The sequence below is a fragment of the Nicotiana tabacum genome, chromosome 21 (assembly GCF_000715075.1).
Source record: "Nicotiana tabacum cultivar K326 chromosome 21, ASM71507v2, whole genome shotgun sequence".
NCBI lineage: Eukaryota > Viridiplantae > Streptophyta > Magnoliopsida > Solanales > Solanaceae > Nicotiana > Nicotiana tabacum.
The window spans coordinates 23,439,023-23,460,599 of record NC_134100.1 but is presented as its reverse complement, the minus strand read 5'-3'; the positions used below and the strand labels follow the sequence as shown (position 1 = coordinate 23,460,599).

Below are 21,577 nucleotides of genomic sequence, written 5' to 3'. Positions count from 1 at the left end.
GGTGAAAAATTTGGGTCGTGACACTACGTATTTTATTTTATTGATTGGTGTCCTATGTGTAGGAGATTGTATTACACGCACTGGTAGCCTCCTGTCATAAGCGTTTAATATTTACGGTTTGAATGAGTATAAGTGTTCAATTGACAATTATCTAAGTTTGAGGATCGACATGATAAAGTGGTATAAATACATGTGCCATTTAGGCCATTCTGCCAAATAAAAAATTAGTGAATACCATTAAAAATTCTTAGATGAAGCAAAACCCGAAGAAAATCAAAAGTGGTGAAAGACAAGTTAGTCCTTACATTGACGACACGCGCTAACATCTGAACATCATTCTCTTTATTTTTTTCCTTTTCTTTTCCGTATCTGAACATCACTCTGAAAATTCCTTACTATTTGCTTCTCCTCTTGAGGGTTTTGGTATCTCTCGCTGATCTTCTCTTAATTGGGTATATGGGCGGAATGAGACTGCTGCCGGAGGAATCCGACGTGGCGATGGTGCGAACACCGGCGGCAGCAACCGACTTGATTTCCGATGACGACCGGTCAGTTGCGGCGGACTCGTGGTCGATAAAGAGCGAATACGGAAGTACGCTTGACGATGAACAACGTCATGCTGATGCCACTGAAGCTCTTGCCGCTGTCAATTATCGTGCCGCCTCTGATTACAGGTTTTTCCCTTATATCTTTATTTTTCGCTCGATAGTAATTTTAATCTTTAATTTTGGTTTATGGAAATATGTGTATAGATAAGTAATTTAGCCGGAACTTCATCGATTAGAGCCTGTTGAAGTTAGCTGAATTTAAGAGCCCGTTTGGATTGGCTTAAAAAGTGGATTTTCTTGATAAAAAGCTTTTTAAGCCAAAAAGCAATAAGTTGGGTTGCCCAACTTATTGCTTTTGGCTTGTTTTAAGTAATTTTTAACTTATTTTAAACACTTTTAACTTTGACAAATGCGGAAAAAAGCAAAAAAAAAACTTAAAAGTTGATTTGACCAACTTAAAAGCCAATCCAAACACCCTCTAAGTAACTTCTTAAGCGCAAAATACTGAAAAAAGCCTTTTAAGTGCTAGAGTTGGTTTTATAAATAAGTAGTTTGGATAGAAGTGCTGAAGCTGAAATTAAGTTGTTGCTGGTTTGGTAAAAATGCCTACCTCTATTAAAATTACTAAAATATCCTTAAAGCTGGTAACTTTACAAAAGAGATGATTATTACACGATTATTAACTTTAACTGAATTTAATACAAATTAATTTGTGTCTCAATCCACTTTCGATACTAAATTGATTAGATAAATCTTAGATTCATTTATGTTTTAATTTCGTTATCAAATTATGTTTTAGCATGAAGGACCATAGTTAAGAATGTTATTCTACTCTGAAATGTAATTAGTTTTAAGAATAATTAGAGCAACGAGACTCATGTAGCAGACGCAGAGTTTCCCCTTTCCTTACCAGTAGTATTAATAGCACTATTGTATTTTTTCATATTCTTAGAGCTTTATATATACCCTGTTGTTTCATTCGCGTTAGCATTCATATTTTCTTGTTGTTACTGTATGGTGCTACTTCTTTTTTTTTCCTCTTCTGCTTTTTCTTTTTTCTCTTTTCTTCTTCTTCTTTCTTCTTCTTTTTCCTTTCTCTTCTTCTCTTTTTCTTGAGTCGAGGGTCTATCGGGAATAACCTCTCTACCTTTACCAGGTAGGGGTAACGTCTGCGTACACACACTACTCTCCCCAGATCCCACTTGTGGGATTAGACTTGGTTTGTTGTTGTTGCTCTCTCGTTTCCCATTTGGTTTTCATCTTTAATAAAAATAGTTATTCTCAAATATTGTCATTTTAGACAATCAAGAAAGAATTAATTATTTTTTTCAACTTTAGGGTAGATTAGTCAAATTACTTTTCTTATTAATCTATACTATATTAAAAGCACGAAGGCCCTTAGTGAAATGTCGTTCGCCTTTTTACCCCTTTAAAAATAGAGTTGACGTTGGACAAGATTGTAATTTAATAATTTATTTCTAATATTTAGGATTTTGAAATCAAATAAATTTTTTCTTATTAAACTTTTCCTTATAGAACTCCTAATATTTTGGGATTCAAAATCAAATATAATTAAGACAATGGTTCTTATATTTGGTAAATTTTTGTGCTTTTCTCAACACTTTTTCCTTGAAATAAAACATGTTTTTATTTTTCAAAAATTTTCGTTCCTACTTAATGCTAGAAGAATCATAATTTCAATCATATTTAATTAAAATTTCATTCCTACTTAATGCTAGAAGAATTATAATTTCAATCTTAATTAATAGAAGTTTCGTTCCTACTTATTGCTAGAAGAATTATAGTTTCTATCTTATTTGGTAAGAACAACCACATACAGGTTTTCCTTGTATTAAAATTTTAAGCTATTTGGTAAACACAACCACATATAGGTTTTCATTGTAATGCAATTAGCCATAACTTTTAATTCAAATATATGCGGCATGTGAATATCAACAAAAGACGAGGTTGAGTTGCAAGTTGCCAGTACATTCGAACTTTCATGATCTCAATATTCTATTTTCATTTTGAGTAAAATAACTATCACATGATACCAATGATCAAACAACTATAGTTAGCAATTTTTGAGAGGAACGGACCATTAAAAGTCTACCCAAATGGGGCGAAAATGTAAAAGTATCATGCCTTGAAAATTTCCAGGTAAGAACATTCTTTATATATAAATATTCTGATGCGATTTTTTATTTTATGTTTGATTCTTTAGGTATACAATAGTATGTCATTACTCTTTATAGGTACACATTCGAAAAACTATAATTAGATAAAAATTATAACAATATTCATAATAATTATACTCTTTAACTTAATATTAAATTTTTGAAATATTTTCGAAATGAGATTTAATTATTGCACTTCAAGTATATATAATTTAATAACATTTATATGAGTAGAAACACTTATGACATAGCATTACATTTACGTATCGTCACTTGAATCATGCCAAAAGAAAGAAGGGATAGACTTAACATACCTGAGCTGATTCTTTTGACAATCCCTCTAACATATGTCAATTGCGACAAAATAGGCCAACCACGTTATTCCAAAGTTTCTAGAAGACTAAAAGCGTTATTTTTTCAATTTATGTTACTTCTTAAATTATAAAAAATCATGATAAAAGCATTTTTATGTTACTTATTTGTTTTCAGTAGGTCGCATTAATAACAATAATTTTCATAAAATATTCCTACAAAAATCCTCATACAATCACAGTAGGATGATAACTAATGATTGAGGAGTTCTATTTTACAATTTCTTCTTTTATTGAGTTAGTGATATATAGTAATATTCACCATCCTCAAAATGTACGCTTTTCATTTTATGACTCAAAGAAAGACTAAAGTTACTCATAGAGATAGGTTACATGCGCAATGCGCGTATCCTAAGACTAGTATTTTCTAAAGGGCGTTAAAAATCTTATCCTGGCAAGTAGATGAGAATAGAGGGCTAATAGTGTGTATGGCTAATAGTGTGTATTTAACTGGTTTTAGCAGGTTGATTACCATCTTTGCAGGTAACAACTCCTTGTTTACTGTAGTAATTGGCAACATAATCTGATTGTGTAAACTTCTATACAGTATAGGTGTATAAAAATTAAACCATATCGCTTTGTACTGAGCCAAACAATTTTATTTTGGAGCTACTTAATGCTGGAAATGATCGGTCATCTAAATTAACAGATCTGATTATATTATACAGCGTCACTAAGTGATAGCTAAAGCTGCATATTATTTAAGTTATATATAGTGACAGTGTAATACGTGTATTTTACGGGTTTGTAGTAGGTTACTTATCATCATCTTTTGCAGGTAACAAACCCTTGTTTACCGTAGTAACTGACATTTCAAACGATTGTTGTGTAAAAACTAAACAATTTTGTTTTGCACTAAGCCAGACAAATTAATATAAATTTTTTTTGGCGGGGGGGGGGGGGTTATTAGTGCTGGATTGATGGTGAATAATTCTGTTGGCGCCGCATTATAAGGTTAATTATGAATAAAGTGGTGGTTGAAACTGCAAGTTTTCAAATGATTGCCGTGTAATGCAAACAGTTGTACGAAGAGATCATTGATTAGAAATATCTTCTAAAATATTTTGCCTAGTGATATTGCACTTGTGATTAATTCTCCAGCTGTAAATTTCAACTGCTAAAGCTTTAAGAAACAAATATCTGATTTTTCATCTTTGTGTACGACCAGTTCTGACAAGGAGGAGCAAGATGCTGAAGGAGTTTCTTCAATGCTTGGTTTCCAGAGCTACTGGGATTCTGCATATGCTGATGAATTGGCAAATTTTCGTGAGCATGGTCACGCTGGTGAAGTTTGGTAAGCATTAGCAGGACAATACATAGCAACTTTTTCTGTTTTATCCATCCACTTAAGATGTCATTCTTTTACTTTTCTGTCACCATATTTGTAGTTTCAAAGCTTTCAATTTGTGCGTTGCTGTATTTAAACCCAATGAAGAGCTTATGAGCATAGCAATAATAGGTGGGTGAGAGCAATAATAGGCTTTACCTATCCACGGTTCCTGAAAAAGAAGATTTAAAGGAAAACTTAATCTACCTTTACATTTGATGAAGGTCCTTTGATCGGTCATCTAAATTAACAGATCTGATTATATTATACAACGTCACTTATCAAATTTTCTGCTGCTCATGTTTTGTTGCAGCTGATTAAACAATGTCCTTTGGTGGAAGTTCCTCTAGTAATCTAGTAAATTGAACTGGTTTTGTGTATCGTGTTCCCCTCTTTCTTTACCTGCTAATTGCCTTATGCATGGAAACAGCTAATACTAACCCAGTGTAACTAACATACTGTAGTTGTGTTCTGCGTTCCCTTAGTCACACATTCATATATTACTATAGCTAGATGAAATTTGGGTATTAACGTTGAGACGTGTTATTATGTGTGTGGATTTGTCATGGAAGTGGGAGAGCAGAGGTTATTTCGGTAAACAGATGCATGAACTGAGGCTCCCATGTCCCGCCGACCCTCCAAAAAATAACTACTTTTGAACTAACATATTGCTTATCCGAAAAAAATAAAGAAAAACTAACTACTGAGTAGTGAGTTCCCACATGCCTTAAAGCCTAACACTATTTACAAATTTCTCACCAAAGATACTGGTAAAACCGTGCGGAATAAGGTGCATGATCATGTCAGCAAGAAGGTATTCAGATAATGCTCTATCCTCAGATTAAGCCCAATTTGTTGCTCTATCAAAAAGTTGCTGCTTTGGATATTAACGTGGACATGGTCAGAAATGCTTCACTTCTGAGCTTTAAAGATCTTCTATCTTGAACATGTCATAGGGTATTTCTCCCTATTCGTGCTTCCTATTATTTCATCATAGTAAACAAGAGAATGACAAAGTTCTATCTAATACTCAGCATTCTTGTTCTGCCTTTACATATAAAGAAACTTTATGCCACTTAGCTGACTGGTTGGAGGAAATAGTCCGGATTCAGCTCTTGGTCATTATCACAGATATTTGGATTTAGCTCAGGATATATTTTTCTAGTAACAGACAATAGAAAGCAATATGGGGCTTTCTTACTGTCTTTACAAAGATTACCATTCCCAGCTCCTAAAAGAAAACCTGAAAGAGAAAGTAGCGATGGGATAGGATTATGGATCATTACAACAACCACAACTTAGCATTAGTCTCAAACAAGTTGGAGTCAGCTATACAAATCTTCACTTCTCCATCTAAGCTCAACTCATGTCATCATCATACCAAATAATAACATTGGATCCTTGTGTTCCTTAAAAAAATGATAATTCTAAAAAAAGTCGTTCATCAAAAATTATATTTTAATCTATTATTTTCCCGTCTTTCTGTAGGTTTGGTGCTGATGTTATGGAAATTGTTACGTCCTGGACCAAAGCTCTGTGCAGTAACAATTGTCAAAATCACCTGTCAAATCACGTAGTTGATGGCAACCCTCAACCTGTTGGGCTAGGTGAGAAGGACTTAGTTGATTGGAGTGTGCTTGATATTGGGACTGGTAACGGTCTGCTTCTTCAAGAGTTTGCTAAACAGGGGTAAAGTTGACTTTCTCCTAGCAATTATCTGTTCACTCTGTTGTTCTGTAACTGCTATATGAGCTTTTCTGTCTGAACTATTTAGCGCAATGTCACGTCCTGAACCTGGGCCTGGACGTAACACGACACTCGGTGCCTGACTACATGTGACCGAGCGAACCAACTGGCTGGCTGAATCAACATGTGATATCATAACATACTGAATGCGGAAGAAAAACTAACACATGCTGATATACTGAAAGTCTAAATGATATAAATCAAAGTGCGAAAATACTAATACAATTCTGAAATATATTTGTAGTCCACATGGCTTAATATGAAAAGCCTGCGACTCTGTCTAATTGTTACTCTAGTCTATGAAGCCTCTATTGAAATATTGAAAACACTGACTATCTGTAAATACTGAAAGACTAAGATAATGATAATGCCCCAGAAGAACTGGGGATCACCAATAGCTGGTACGAGAATCCTAGCGCTTTGAATCATCAACCTGTAAATCATTACCTACATTGTGAAATGCAGGCCCCGGGCAAAAGAGACATCAATACATTTAAATTGCACTGGTATGTAAAGCAACTGAAAGAAAGAATTATGAATGCTAAAACTGAAACTGAGCTGATAACTGAGAATTGATAATTGATAACTGAAATGATAACTATTGAAACAGAAACTGAAATGATAAGTGATGACTAATAACTGATAACTGGTAATTGAAATGATAACTGATAACTTAGCTGAACAAAGGAAGTAAGGATATGAATACTCCCTCTTCTGAATGATGAACAACCTGTTTATCTGAATAAGCTACGGAGCCTCGGGCCCAATATATACGTGCACAAGCTACGGCCTCAGGCCCAAGTATACGTATATATAACTACGGCCTCATGCCCAAAAATGCATAAAGCATAAACTACGGCCTCAGGCCCAAACATGCATAAAGCATAAACTACGGCCTCAGGCCCAAGTATGCATAAAGCATATAAACTACGGCCTTAGGCCCAAATACATGTGTTCAACATTCAGGAATTTAAATCAGAAACTGAGAATCATACTGCTAGACATGATAGTGAAATACTGAATCACATTGAGTTACATGATACTAGAAAACTGGATCATACTGGGTTACATAATACTAGAATATTGAATGGGACTAGACTGAGACATGTATTCTTGAACTGATTATGAATACTGAAATTTCAACTGTATACTGAGTAATCTATACTAAGACTCGGGGACATCAAACCCAAATCTATATTGAATATGCACTGAGCTCACAATGTTCAGAATGAAAGTCATGAGTGAGTTATGAAGCTAGAGAATAGAAGTTCTACAACTATTCAAGAAACTAGGCTTAACTATATTTCTGAGACAATTACAGTGTTTTGGATAGCACGCGGCGACGAATAGCGACGAGGGCCCACTTCAGTGAGGCGAGAGGCGTGCAGCGAAGCGCTCGCCTTGTTGATGTGAGGCGGCAATTTATACAAAAAAATAAAATATTAAATATATAACTAAAAACTCAATAACAATAATATATTAATAAATATATCAATTTAAAAATTAAAAACTCAATAGATAGTCATAGACTCATAGTGGATTCCAAGCTATATCTCGTTTAGTATTATCGGATGACGCCATTTCAACGCTGTTTTATAGACAAAAATTATCAAGTCAATATGCAATTAATTCTACTATATAAGACTATAAGTTAATAATTGAAAAAAGGGCCTCAAAATAACCTCTGTTTCTGAAAAAAAGGGCCTCAAAGCAGCCTCTGTTTCTGAAAAAAGGGCCTCAAAGCAGCGCGAAAATAGCCATAACAGAGCCAAAGCAGACCTCTGTATTTTGCCAAAAAAACAGAGCTCTGTATTTTCCCAAAACAGAGCCAAAAAAAAATTAAGAGAAGAAGAAAGAGGAAGTGAAGAACCTCTGTATTTTGCTCGAAAATTAGAGCACCAAAACAGACCTTTGTTTTTGCTCTTTTCGTCGAAAAACAGAGGAAAACAGAAAAAGGAAGAAGAAGAGAAGAAGAACGAGAAAGAATAAAGAAGAGAGAAGAAAGTAAGGAAACTCAGAGCTCATACCTGGTTTTTCAATGGCAGAACTCAGAAGCGTGATGAAGAAGAAGATAGCACTTGGAAGAAACCTCAAGCTTGAGATGAAGAAGTTGAAGAAGTTGTTTTGTTCGAGCCTTAATCGCAGTTCCGACCTTTTCTTCTTGTTTTTTGTTCGAAGTTGAAGAAGCTCTGAACTCAATCCCTAATCGCGACCTGTTATTTTAAGTTTTGTCTTTTTTTTTTAAATAGCGACGCTACAGTCGCTACTCGCTACAGTGTCGCCCCACGCAACACACCCTGAAGCGACCGCTATTTTGAAACGCAACACAACAGTTTCCCTGTAGTGATACTTCCTTGCCTCACGCTATTAGCGCTGAGGCGAGCGCTATTTACAACACTGGGCAATTAGTAACATCATAAAAGAAACGTAGTGTAGGGAGAATCATTAACATTCCCAAACATAGAGAGTTAGCCTCACATACCTCAATTTCGCCCCTTAGTGGTACTACAATGATCCACAATTCTAAGAATCTTCAATCTACAATAGCAACATCCAATGGAACCCAATATTAGTAACAAATTATAACTTAAGCCATTTAGGCATATTATCAAACATCGTGTAGGCATAAATCTTTACATCTCATCACCATATAATTAGTTCATCTATCTACCACCATTCATCAACAATTTATCCTACCATCTTGATTGACCAACTTATAACTTCCAAAATCACATATATAACAATCCATCCACACCCAACCACTAAGTTCCATTAAATAAACATCTTTCAATCTTTGTAATAGTTGTGTAATTAAATTGGGAACTTATGGTTTCCAATCACCATACCAAGGGTTCCAATACTTATTCATACTCTTATTCCCTTAATAAATCCATACATATAAGTCTAAGGGTGTAGGATTACCTTTTTATAAGAAATCTTGCAAAACCCTCCTTTGAGTTCTGGAAGAAATCCCTTGAAGATCTGAGTATTTTATGTGTTGATTTCATCAATACTAGTGTATAAATGATGGAATTCACACCAAGATAATGGGTATTGCTTACCTTGAAGATGGGAGGGGTTGGAGGTCTTGAGAGGGTGGAGGAAAACCCTAAAATTCGTCCAAATGAAGTGGAGAAAATAACCCCCGAAGGTTTTATATCGAAATAGGGTCGGGTTGACAAAAAGCGAAGATTAGCACAGCCGCGGCGCATGGGGCGACGCATGGGCGGAGTGGTAATGAAAAATGTGTTTAGAAATGAAATTTGGAGGTGCTCTGATAATCTACACAGCCGCGCCGCATGGGGCGACGCATGCGGCGGCGCGGTAGTGTAAAATTCTGCGAGCTTTTGGTAATTTGGTCATAACTTCTGGTAAGAGTATCCAAATGACAAACGATTTGAAGAGTTAGAAACTAGACTCGAAGATATTTCATTTGATAGGTTGTGCATCACATAATACCTTATATAAATGTAGATATGCTCGTCCAAATTATAGTCTTGTGTGTGCTCATTTAGAATTTTAGTCTATCATGAAATTTTCCAATTTGACTTAGACTTAGGCCTCTCCTTGGACCCCAAATCACTTATGATATGTTTCGTACACTTAATATCATAACCAATTGATAACCATCACATGAACACTCAGTTAATGCATCCACAACTGATTCAAATTTACGGGGTGTTACACGCAATTGCTACAAACTCTTGAAGTACCATAATGTTGCATTGAAAATTTTGCGTGTTTAATTGTTAAGTGTGGCGGTAGAGAAGAAGTGACGTATAACTTTGTATTTTTGTATCTTCTTTATTTTTTATTTTTAAGAACGCTAATCTATGGGATAAATTTTTCATGATAATTAGTTACCCTGCTTGATTTTTTATATGTCCATCGAAATCATATCATATGTTAGGGTCCTCACTGGCAGGACTAGAAGATCTGTTTAAGAAGAAATGTCAAATGTAAAGAATGGACATTTAAAACACAATATCCAATTCAGAAAGCACATTTGGGAAGGAGTAGGCATACTGATGAATGATGAGATAACCTATGTATATAACAGGAATCATGGTAATCCTGTTAGTTGGTTTGCTACCTGAACTTCCACCTTGCCCATTTCCCCTTCCGCTCCCCCTATCTATAGTAAAAACTAAAAAAATGTCGTACTTCGTAAGCTTTTTCATCTTACATGCGTGCACATTCCTATACTGCATTTTTACTTGTTCATAGTATCAGGACTTTTGAGGTGGTGGATAGTAATATATGTTCATGTTGCCTCAAGTAGTAGACACCTATCTTCATGTTTAGATACTAAATGAGTTGCAAATCAAGTTCGTCATTTTAATTTATGACATTTTGCTTAAATTTAGTGTATCATCAAATGTTTAATTTAGTTTTTAATCCCTCCTTGTCCTCTAAGTAGGTGAAGTTTGCATTCTATTTAAAGTTGACTAAGTAATCTTGATTGAAGTTGAGAAGCCTTAAGCTTATTTAGATTGGTCTAATTTTGTTGTCGCTTTATCCAAGTATTCAGGAAAGTGTTGAAATAGGGAAGTAAAAATTAGAAAAGAAGAGATAAACTACCTTGATGGGCAATGAGGAAATATTTGAATTCTGGGAAACCAAGAATGAGCACTCACATATACATTTTCTCTTTATTCAGTATTCACTTAGACAAAATACTTGGAGTGTAAGTTCCGTGGTGAGACTCAGGGAGGGGAAGGGGAGGTGAGGCTGGACTCGCAAGTCATCCCTAGGAGAGGAAGTTTTAAGTACCTTGGGTTTATTATTCAGGGGATATGGAGATTGATGAAGATGTCACACATCGTATTGGGGCGGGATGAATGGAATGGAGACTCGCTTCTGTTGTTTTGTGTGACAAGAAGGTGCCACCAAAACTTAAAGGTAAGTTTTACAGAGTGGTGGTCAGACTGACTATGTTGTATGGGTATGAGTGTTGGCTTGCCAAGATTGCCCATGTTTAGAAGATGAAGATAACAGAGATGAGGATGCTGAGATGGATGTGCGGGCACACCGGGTTAGATAGGATTAGGAATGATATTCGTGAAAAGGTGGGTGTGACCCCTATTGAGAACAAGATGCAGGAAGCGAGGCTTAGGTGGTGTGGACATGTGAGGGGGAGGAGCACAGATACCCGGTGAGGAGGTGTGAGAGGTCGACATTAGAGGGCCTGCTGAGAGGTAGAGGCAGGCCGAAGAAGAAGTGTGGAGAGGTGATTAGGCAAGACATGACGCAACTTTAGCAGACCGAGGACATGACCCTTGATAGAAGAGTGTGGAGGTCGACGATTAGGGTAGTAGGGTAGGTGGTCTAGATTGTTCATACCAGTAGCATTACTACGCACTCTTGCATTATGCTGGTAGTAGGTTTCTATGACTATCCGTCGTTCTCTCATTTTGATCATCTTATTATCGTGTTGTTTTTATGCTGCTTTTACATGGCTTTTTGGTATTGTCCCTCCTTGTCTATCTTTTAATTTATATGGTGCTTATGTTTTACTGAGCCGAGAGTCTATTGGAAACAACCTCTCTACCTCCAAAGGCGGATCCAGGATTTTAAGTTTATGGGTTCCTGTCGCAATGTCAAATTAATATACAATAATAACTAAGTTCACAAATAAATATTTATAGATATTTAATAAATTTTTTAACAAAAATACAGGGTCTATGTAAAAGTTATTGGGTTCCAGGGTTATACTCTAGATCCGCCTCTGTCCAGCTCTACCTTCACGAGGTAGGGGGTAAGGTCTTCATACATATTACCCTCTCCAGACCTCACTATATGGGATAATACTGGGTATGTTGTTGTCAACATTCCCTTAATTCTTTTTGAAGGTGTTGGTTTATGTTTAGTCAACAATGACATGCCAATTGGAAGAGTTGGTGGAAAAAGTTGGTGTGGATGCTAGGAGGAAGCTTCCTCCTTTGATGTCACCCATGACATCAAGAGGAGGTAGTTTGATGTCACCAATGACATCAAGAGGAGGTCTTTACCTCTATAAATAGATGCACTCCTTCATTTGTAGAAACCATCCCAAAAATAATACAACACATTGTAGTGAGTAGAGAGTTAAGAGAAAAATTCTCTTAAGTGTAATTGGGAACTCTCCCCTTCCTTTGTTAATATTAAAAAGGCAACTGTTCTCTGGTGGACGAAGGATTATTTTGATCGGAACCACGTTAAATCTTGTGTTCTTTCTTTTACGTTTCCGCTAACAATTGGTATCAGAGCAACATGATTCTTTAACGATCCAAGGAGGAAGAACAAGAAAAGATGAGTTCCACGAAGTTTGAAATTGATAGATTCAGTGGACGCGCAACTTCAATATCTGGAAGATCCAGATGATGGCGTTACTGCGGAGGGAAGGTTCAATCCATGCTATTGACGGAAAGTATCCTAAGGATATATCAACTCCCGACAAGGAGAAGATTGAAGGGGATGCATTGAGTGCAATCCAACTATCCCTTGCACCTAACGTGCTTTGTGAAGTGAGTACGAGTACCGAAGAGACGGCCAAACAGTTATGGGAAAAGCTAGAAGGGCTATACCAAGACCGATCAGTGACAACAAGGATGTTGTTACAACGACGTCTTCACACATTTAAGATGGGGTCAGGTACTTCGTTACAAGATCATTTAGATGCGTTCAATAAACTTGTCATGGACTTACAGATTGCAGGAATTAAAAAGGAGGAGGAGACGCTTGCATGTGCTTTGCTATTTTCATTGACTTCAGGATATCGTGATATTGAGAATTCAATGATGTATAGCAAGGAGCCTATCAAGCTTGAGCAAGTGCGGTAGACACTTAACTCTAGTGATGTGCGGAGGCACATTGAAGGAGATAGAGATGACCAGGCAAGTGGGCTCTTTGTGAGAGGCCGGACTAGCCAACAGGGAAAGAACAAATCAAAACACAGATCAAAGTCTCGTGTGAGCAAGAAGAATACAGAGTGTTGGGGTTGTGGCAAGAAGGGGCACTTTGAACGAGACTGCCCAATGTCAAAGTCCAAGGAAAAGGCGAGTGCATCCACAGTTGAACAGGTACATGATTTTGATAATGATTATGTACTAACAACATCGTGTAATAATAATAGTAGTTATGGAAACAAATGGGTGTTAGACTCTGCTTGCACTCTGCATATGACGTTCCGAAAAGACTGGTTTAGCAGCTATGAGAAAAGTGGAGGAACCGTAGTAATGGGCAATAATGCAACTTGTGCAATAGTTGGCATTGGCTCAGTTCGGGTTCGCTGCCATGATGGAGTCGTGAGGACTATTACACAAGTCCGTCATGTTCCTGATCTGAAGAAGAATTTGATCTCCCTGAGTACTCTGGATGAACAAGGCTACAGGTACATTAGCAAAGCAGGAACTATAAAGGTGACTAAAGGTTCTTTAGTCATGCTGAAAGGCAAGCTGGAGAACGGCCTTTACACATTGGTCGGAAGCACCATTGTTGGCTCTGCAAATGCATCTATAGTGCAATTATCTAATGATGACAAGGCAAGACTATGGCACATGAGATTGGGTCATATGAGCGCAAGTGGACTGGAGATGTTGAGCAATCGTAACCTTTTGGAAGGTGAGAAGATCAGCACACTTGACTTCTGTGAGCACTGCGTTCTAGGAAAGCAAAAGAAGTCAGCTTCAGCACTGGCAAACACAAGACAAGAGAAGTGCTAGACTACATCCATTCAGATTTATGGGGTCCCTCTAAGCTTCCATCGAAGGGCAAAAAGAGGTATCTTCTCACTTTTATTGATGATTTCTCACGAAAGGTTTGGGTGCATTTTTTGAAGGCAAAAAGTGATGCTTTTGAAGCATTTAAAGAGTGGAAGGTTTTGGTTGAAAATCAAATGGAGCGGAAAATCAAGTATCTTCGCACAGACAATGGCTTGGAGTTTTGCAATGAAGAGTTTAATGAATTCTGCAAGGTTCATGGGATCTCAAGACATAGGACTGTCAAACATACCCCACAACAGAATGGAGTTGCCGAGAGAATGAACAGAACTCTTCTTGAAAAGGCTCGTTGTATGCTCCTACAAGCCAAAATGTCCAAAGTATTTTGGGCTGTAGCAGTTCACACTGCTGCTCATATTGTCAATCGATCTCCATTATCGGCAATTGACTTTAAGACTCCGAATGAGGTATGGTCAGGTGAACCCTCTAACTATTCATACTTACGAGTATTTGGGTGTCCAGCTTATTATCACGTTAATGAAGGAAAGCTTGAACTAAGGGCTAAGAAGGCCATATTCGTAGGGTATGCGGATGGAGTAAAAGGGTACAAACTTTGGTGTTTGTCTTTACTCAAATTTATAGTTAGTAGAGATGTCACCTTTGATGAATCCTCTATACTTCATACCCGTAAAGTTTCCGTGGAGTTTTCAGGAAACAAGAACGACGAGCAGGTGGAGCTTCCCAAGGAAAAGGATCACGAGACTCAGGTTAAAGATGAGTCAGAAGATGTAGACCTTGAAGAACTTGTTGTCAATGAACCATACACAATTGCAAAGGGGAGGGAGAAGAGGCAAACACGAGAACCGGAACGCCTTATAGATCAAGCAAACTTGATTACATATGCGTTCGTAGCTGCACAAGAAGAGATTAAGGATCTGGAGCCCTCCTCGTATATTGAAGCAACTTCTTGCAAGGATGATGTACAATGGCGGTTAGCCATGACTGAAGAGATGGAGTCTCTTCACAAGAATCAGACATGGGTCTTAGTGAAAAGACAAAAGGGAAGAGGACAGTTGGATGCAAGTGGGTCTACCGAAAGAAAGAGGGAATTCCTGAAGTGGAAGATGCTAGGTTCAAGGCGAGATTGGTTGCAAAAGGATTCAGTCAGAAGGAGGGAATTGACTACAATGAGATTTTCTCTCCAGTCGTGAAGCATAGCTCAATTCGCGTGCTACTAGCATTGGTTGCCCAATTTGACTTGGAGCTTCAACAGCTTGATGTCAAAACTGCTTTCTTACACGGTGATCTAGAAGAGACAATCTATATGGATCATCCTGAAGGTTTCCTAGTTGATGGAAAAGAAGATCACGTATGCCAACTAAAGAAGTCTTTGTATGGTTTAAAGCAATCCCCTAGACAGTGGTACAAGAGGTTTGATGCATTCATGACTACACATGAATTTTCAAGGAGTGCATTTGATAGCTGTGTGTATCACAAGAAGATGTCTGGTAACACAATGATTTATTTACTGTTGTATGTTGATGATATGCTTATTACTGCTAACAATATTACAGAGATAAATGCTTTGAAGAAACTGTTGAGTAAGGAATTTGACATTAAGGATTTAGGAGCTGCAAAGAAAATCCTTGGTATGGAGATTTCAAGAGAAGACGATGTTGTACATCTTTCTCAGAAGAGGTATATTGAAAGGGTTCTCAAGAGATTCAATATGCATACGTGCAAGCCTGTAAGTACACCATTAGCTCCTTATTTTAAATTTTCAGAGTTACAAATGCCTCAGTCCGAGGATGAGGTGGAGCATATGTCAAAGATTCCTTATGCTAGTGCAGTTGGTAGCATTATGTATGCTATGGTATGCACACGTCCAGATATTGCTCAATCTGTAAGTGTGGTAAGTAGATACATGTCCAGCCCAGGAAAGAGGCATTGGGAAGCTGTCAAGTGGATATTGAGATATCTCAAAGGAGCTTCTGGTGTTGGTCTGACCTTTCGAAAAAGTGGTGGAGGTATTTCAATTCTCGGTTATGTAGATTCTGACTATGCAGGAGATCTTGACAGAAGAAGGTCCACAACTGGATACATCTTTACCCTCGTTGGCAGTGCCGTTAGTTGGAAGTCGACTCTGCAGTCGATTGCCGCTTTGTCTATGACAGAAGCAGAATACATGGCCTCTCTAACCCCTTGAAAATAAGTGAAATACTCAAAGAGTCAAAGAGAATTGTGCTAAAATGAATCAAAAGAAGTACTTAAGGGAAGATAGAACCCATATAGACCAACAACTTTTCCTACCCTGAACCAAAAGCCTTCACATTGACTCCACAAAAGCTCTATATGATCTTTAGTTGGATGACGCTCGCATTAGTAGATACTTACATGAGGGTCAAGCATATGGTACTTAGAGCCGGACTTGTGACCTTTCCTTGAGAGAGACAAGTGAATTCCCATTAACCTTGGTTTGTGTGCTTATACTTTAAAAGGTGAGGTTTGCTTAGGGAGAGTTGACGATGTGTGAGTTTGGGTTCCACAACGACCAAAGTTATTGAGAGAGTTCTTTGATGTAATGAGTCAATTCTTGATGCTCTTGTGTCACACTTGATCCATAGTTTTTCAAAGTTTAAATTTTGTTAATGATCCATTCGTATTGAGGGCAATTGTTAGTCCCAATTGATGCTTATTGAGGTTACTTTAGGACAGCTGGAATTACTTAGATTTTCCTTTAAGGAGTGAGTCTTATTTTATTTGCTTGAGGACAAGCAAAGGTTTAAGTTTGGGGGAGTTGATAAGTTAGGATTTTAACATATTTTATGACCCTACTTGCCTATGTTTTGATCATATATTGTTACAAAATAGCCCTAAAAGGCTCACAAGTTGTGCTTGATTGCAGGTTTGATCGACAAAGTGACGAAATGTCAAAGATCGGCTAAAAAAGAAGTGAAACCTGCTCAAGTATCAAAGACCAAGAAATTTAAGGAAAGAAGACCTAGTGCGGACCGCGCAAAGTTGAATGCGGCCACACTAGGTGGTTCAGAGAGTTGGTAAACCAGGCTAGAAGCAACGCGGCCGCGGTACACATCTCGCGGTCCACGGTGAAGGCTCCACGGCCGCACTACTCTTTTGTGCGGTCCGTGATCATGAGATTCAGAGAGATGAAAGTTTGAAAAGCCAATGCCATGCAGTCCGTAGTCGTGATTGCGCGGACCGCGCCAGCTCCCTCCGAGGCCGCGGTCCGCGGAGTCCAAGTTCAGAGAAGCAAAAGTCAAAGTCAAAGGGCCCAGTGCGGCCGCGGTCCATTTAGTACGGCCCACACTGACCCCGCAGGGGGATTTTTGTCCAATTTTTCCAGCCTAGTATAAATAGAACATTTTACTATTTTTTGGTCATCTTTTGTATTCAGACGTGAGCTGTGCTCCTGAGAACGATATTTGTAGCCATTTTTGGTACTTTTGCTTTACATTTACGATAGATTCTTGTAGTTTAATTTTAACAATTAATTAATATGTTTACTTCTTCATCTATTTCTTCAATTTCTTTATCTAGCATGAGTAGCTAAACCCATTAGCTAGGGTTGTGGCTCAACCCTAGTGTGGATAATTGATGGGTGTTGCCATCTAGTGTTAGATTGACTATGGTGTTTGCTATTTGGGTTGATTTTATGTTTTAATCTAGAATTGGTGGTTGCAAACACTGATTCAAGCTTTATGGGTTTAACTCTTCTTGAGAAAGAGAGTCTATGATCCCAAAATTGACCCAACAAGGAATTGGGATGGACTCATGAGAAATGATAGTCCCAATTAACGGGTTAAACCTCGAGAGAGTAATTACCTTACTTGAACCCTAGTTGCTTGGTCTAATTTGCCTACCCATTTGGTCTCGAGAGAGTCAATTGGCAAAATCACTCTCTCTACTGAGAGGTGTGAGAGTGGGTAAAATTGTGCAACGGTTATAGCATAAGCCCCAATTATGTCAATCGAACCTTAGTAACATCTACCCGACAATTAGCCACCTAGGTAGTGTCACGACCCTAGTGCCCTTCTTCCCATTAGATACAACTTAGCAATATTCTCATAGCATAATTTAGTGTTAATTAATAGTTTTATAAAAATAGTTATAATTCGAAAACCCAAAAATGTTTGAAGTGACATTAGGAGTACAAACACATCTCTAGGCTAGACAGACAATCCAACTCCACTACTAGCTCCCTGAGGAAATCGATCCCGGCCCTAATATCGAGTAAAAGCTATTACGACCCGCTCTTCCTACCTTAGTGTAGCGTCGAGTTGGCAGCGATCAAGTATCACGGCGATCCATCCCATGTGTTAGATTTCAGCACTGTCTAGTTGGACAAGGACTTGTCCTATGAGGAGGAGCCGATAGATATTCTAGACCGGCATTCATCAGTTGAGAACTTGAGATCGAAGAGTTTCCCTTCTGTTCGTGTTCAATGGAGAGGTCAGCTTGTTGAGGCATCGACCTGGGAGTCTGAGTCCGATATGCGGAGTCGTTATCCCCATCTTTTCTCCGAATCAGGTACTTCCTTCTTATGTCCGTTCGAGGACGAATGGTTGTTTTAGAGGTGGAGAATGTGATGATCCAAAAGGTCATCACTTGTTTTAGAACTAAATTATGTGTTCAAAGGCCTTAAAACCTCATTTTTATCTCACACACATCGAGGTGCGTGCACAGTCCGGGCGCGTGTCCAAAAAGCCATTTTGTGAAAATATATGAAAATGGTGAATTTTGCTTTTAAAATGAATTTAGGTTGACTTCGGTCAAGATTTTGGGTAAACGGACCTAGACCCATGATTTGACGGTCCCGAAGGGTTCGTAGGAAAATATGGGACTTAGGCGTATACCCGGAATCAAATTCCGAGGTCCCAAGCCCGAGAAATGAATTTTTAAAGAAAATTATTTTCTAAAATATATATGAATTTTTGGAGATGAAATATATTTGAAATTGATGGTATCAGGCCCGTATTTTAGTTCCGAAGCCCGATACAATTTTGAAATATTAATTAGGTTGACTATGTAAAATTTGGTAAAGATCGGTATTGGTTTGGTATAAAACGGACTTAAAGTTGAGAAATTATAAATTTTGGTATTCTTGAATGATTTCATGAATTTGAGATTTAATTCATAGTTGTTGATGTTATTTTGATGATTTGATAGCACGAGCAAGTCCGTACGATGTTTTTAGGTTAGTGTGCATGTTTGGTTTGGAGACCCGAGGGCTCGAGTGAGTTTTGGATAGGCCACGAAGTGAAATTGAACTTAGGAAGTTGCAGGTTTCAGTCGATATGTGTTGCAGGCTCTGATCTCGCAATTGCGAGGCCAGGTGTCGCAATTGCGAAGTATGCCCTGGCTAGCATTGCTCGCAATTGCGAGCATTTCTTCGCAAATGCGAAACCCCCCAGAAATCCCCATTGTCGCAAATGCAACTATCCCATCGCAAATGCGAGTTCGCAATTGCGAACATTTATCGCAAATGCGAGATTAGCAGGTTTGAAGGGGTTCTCAATTGCGAATCTTGGTCGCAATTGCAACATCTGCGACCTGGTTCATAATTTAACCGAAAATCTTTCATTTTTTCAAACTCTTTCAAAACATAAACTCTCTTGGGCGATTTTCCAAAGAAAAGTTCTTCTTCAAATCGATTGTAAGTCATTTCTAACTCGTTTTCTTCAATCTTTAACATCTTTTTACATGATTTCAACTCAAAATCAAGGGTTTTCATGGGGAAAATTGGGTGTTTTGGGGAGAACCTAGGTTTTTTTCAAATTTTGGGGATTTGGACCTCGATTTGAAGTCCGATTTCAGAACAAATTATATATTTGGATTCATGAGTGAATGGGTAATCGGGTTTTGAGCATTTGGGTCCGGGGTCGATTTTTGACTTTTTGGGAAAAATTTTAGAAAACCTATTTTCATGCATTGGAATTGATTCATTTAGCATTTATTGATATAGTTAAGTAACTTGTGGCTAGATACAAGCGAATTGGTGGTGGAATCAAGAGGTAAAGCGGTAAATAAGGCTTGAATTGTGTTCGTGGCATCAAGGTAAGTGTTTGTTCTAACCTTAGCTTGGGGGATTATGGGTTGTGTCCTATTTTCTATGTGTTAATTGTTGAGTACGACGTATAGGTATGGTGACGAGTATCTATACGTTAGTGTCAAGCATGCCCGTGAGTCTTATACTATGATTAATGTGATTCTGTCTATATTGTTCATGTCTTATGTGATGATTTCTATTGTTGAGCAAGGCTTGTGAAAGTAATATTGGTATTTGAATATTGAAGAGCATTGACTCAAGTTATAACATGATTTGAGGAAATATAATTGGTAATTGAACCTTATAGAGCATTGACTCAAATTGTGAATTGGGTTGTGAAGTAAATGTGAAAAAGAAAAGAGGATTATGATATTGTCTCCCTTGCGGGGATGTTGTTGTTTTAATGTTATCTCCCTTGCCGGGATGTTGTTGTTTTAATGTTATCTCCCTTGCCGGGATTTTGTTGTTTGATACTATTTTCCTTGCCGGAATTTTATTGTGAATTTGTTGATTTCCTTACCCTTATTGCTTTGTAATTGTTGTTTGGGTGAGGAATAGTGTTAAAGCACGAAGGGTGATGCCGTGTATTGTTTTGGTGAGAGAGTGTTAAAGCATGAAGGGTGATGTCGTGCATGATATTTGTGAGAGAGTTTTAATGCATGAAGGGTGATGTCGTGCCGCACGATGTACCATTTCGTGCCTTTATATGAGTGTTAATGCGTGAAGGATCATTCCGTGCCATGATTATGTGAGGTAAAAACACGAAGGGTGATGCCGTGCCAATTTTATTGATTTTATGGTGAGGACGAGAGTAAAAGCACGAAGGGTGATGTCGTGCACTTGTCTTTGATTTTTCCTGATTTCTATTGATAATTGAGTTACGGTGTTCTTTACATTTAATTGTTGGTTTCTGTTGCTATTGTTGTCCCCCGCAACATGATTTCTCCTTTCCTGTCTTTAATTGTCATGTTTTGCTTTTATTTTCCTCTTTGTATGATTTAACTACACATGTTTAATTGGTAGTTTGGTCCTAGCCTCGTCACTACTTTGCCGAGATTGGGCTACGCACTTACCAGCACATGAGGTCGGTTGTGCTGATACTACACTCTGTACTGTGTGCAGATCCCGGTACTGGAGCCTACGGACTATAGCTTTGGGTTGCTTCCTTCAGTCTATTCGGAGATCCGAGGTAGTCCTGCAGGCGTCCGTAGGCCTTGGCGTCTCCTCCTATCCTTTTATTCTGTTTCTTTTATATATTTCAGAGACAGTGTTGTAATAACTCTTTCGGACCTTTATTTGTAGTATTCCTAGACAGTCTGTGGAATTGTGACACCAGTTTTGGGTAGTTTATATACATGGATTAGTATTGACATCTTTATTAAAATATTACATTTCAATCTTCCGCTTATTTAATTCCGCTGTTTATCTAATGTTGGTTATTAATTGTTAAAGGGTTAAAATGAGAAAAAGGTAAATAATTCAAATGGTCGGCTTGCCTAGCTTTCACTAGTAGGTGCCATCATGACTACGGATGGTGAAAAATCCGGGTCGTGACACTACGTGTTTTATTTTATTGATTGGCGTCACTACTAGTAGGAGATTGTATTACACGCACTGGTAGCCTCATGTCATAAGCGTTTA

The 21,577-nt window shown here is 37.9% G+C and overlaps 1 protein-coding gene across 5 annotated transcripts; it reads left to right on the top strand.

Moving 5' to 3' along the window:
- The first annotated feature begins 233 nt into the window (after nt 1–233).
- On the top strand, nt 234–21,352 carry LOC107785994 (uncharacterized). Of its 5 annotated transcripts, XM_075242307.1 has the most exons (5): nt 241–674; nt 4,265–4,390; nt 5,912–6,112; nt 19,872–19,944; nt 21,059–21,196. In XM_075242307.1, the coding sequence occupies exons 1-4, from the start codon at nt 457–459 to the stop codon at nt 19,903–19,905; spliced, it is 579 nt and encodes a 192-aa protein (XP_075098408.1). In that variant the 5' UTR covers nt 241–456; the 3' UTR covers nt 19,906–19,944; nt 21,059–21,196. The 5 variants fall into 5 exon arrangements, with proteins under 5 accessions (XP_075098405.1, XP_075098406.1, XP_075098408.1 ...); XM_075242304.1 differs by lacking the exon at nt 19,872–19,944 and having other exon boundaries at nt 234–674; nt 21,059–21,352; XM_075242305.1 differs by lacking the exons at nt 19,872–19,944; nt 21,059–21,196 and adding an exon at nt 16,775–17,401 and having other exon boundaries at nt 235–674; nt 5,912–6,030.
- The last annotated feature ends 225 nt before the right edge of the window (nt 21,353–21,577 follow it).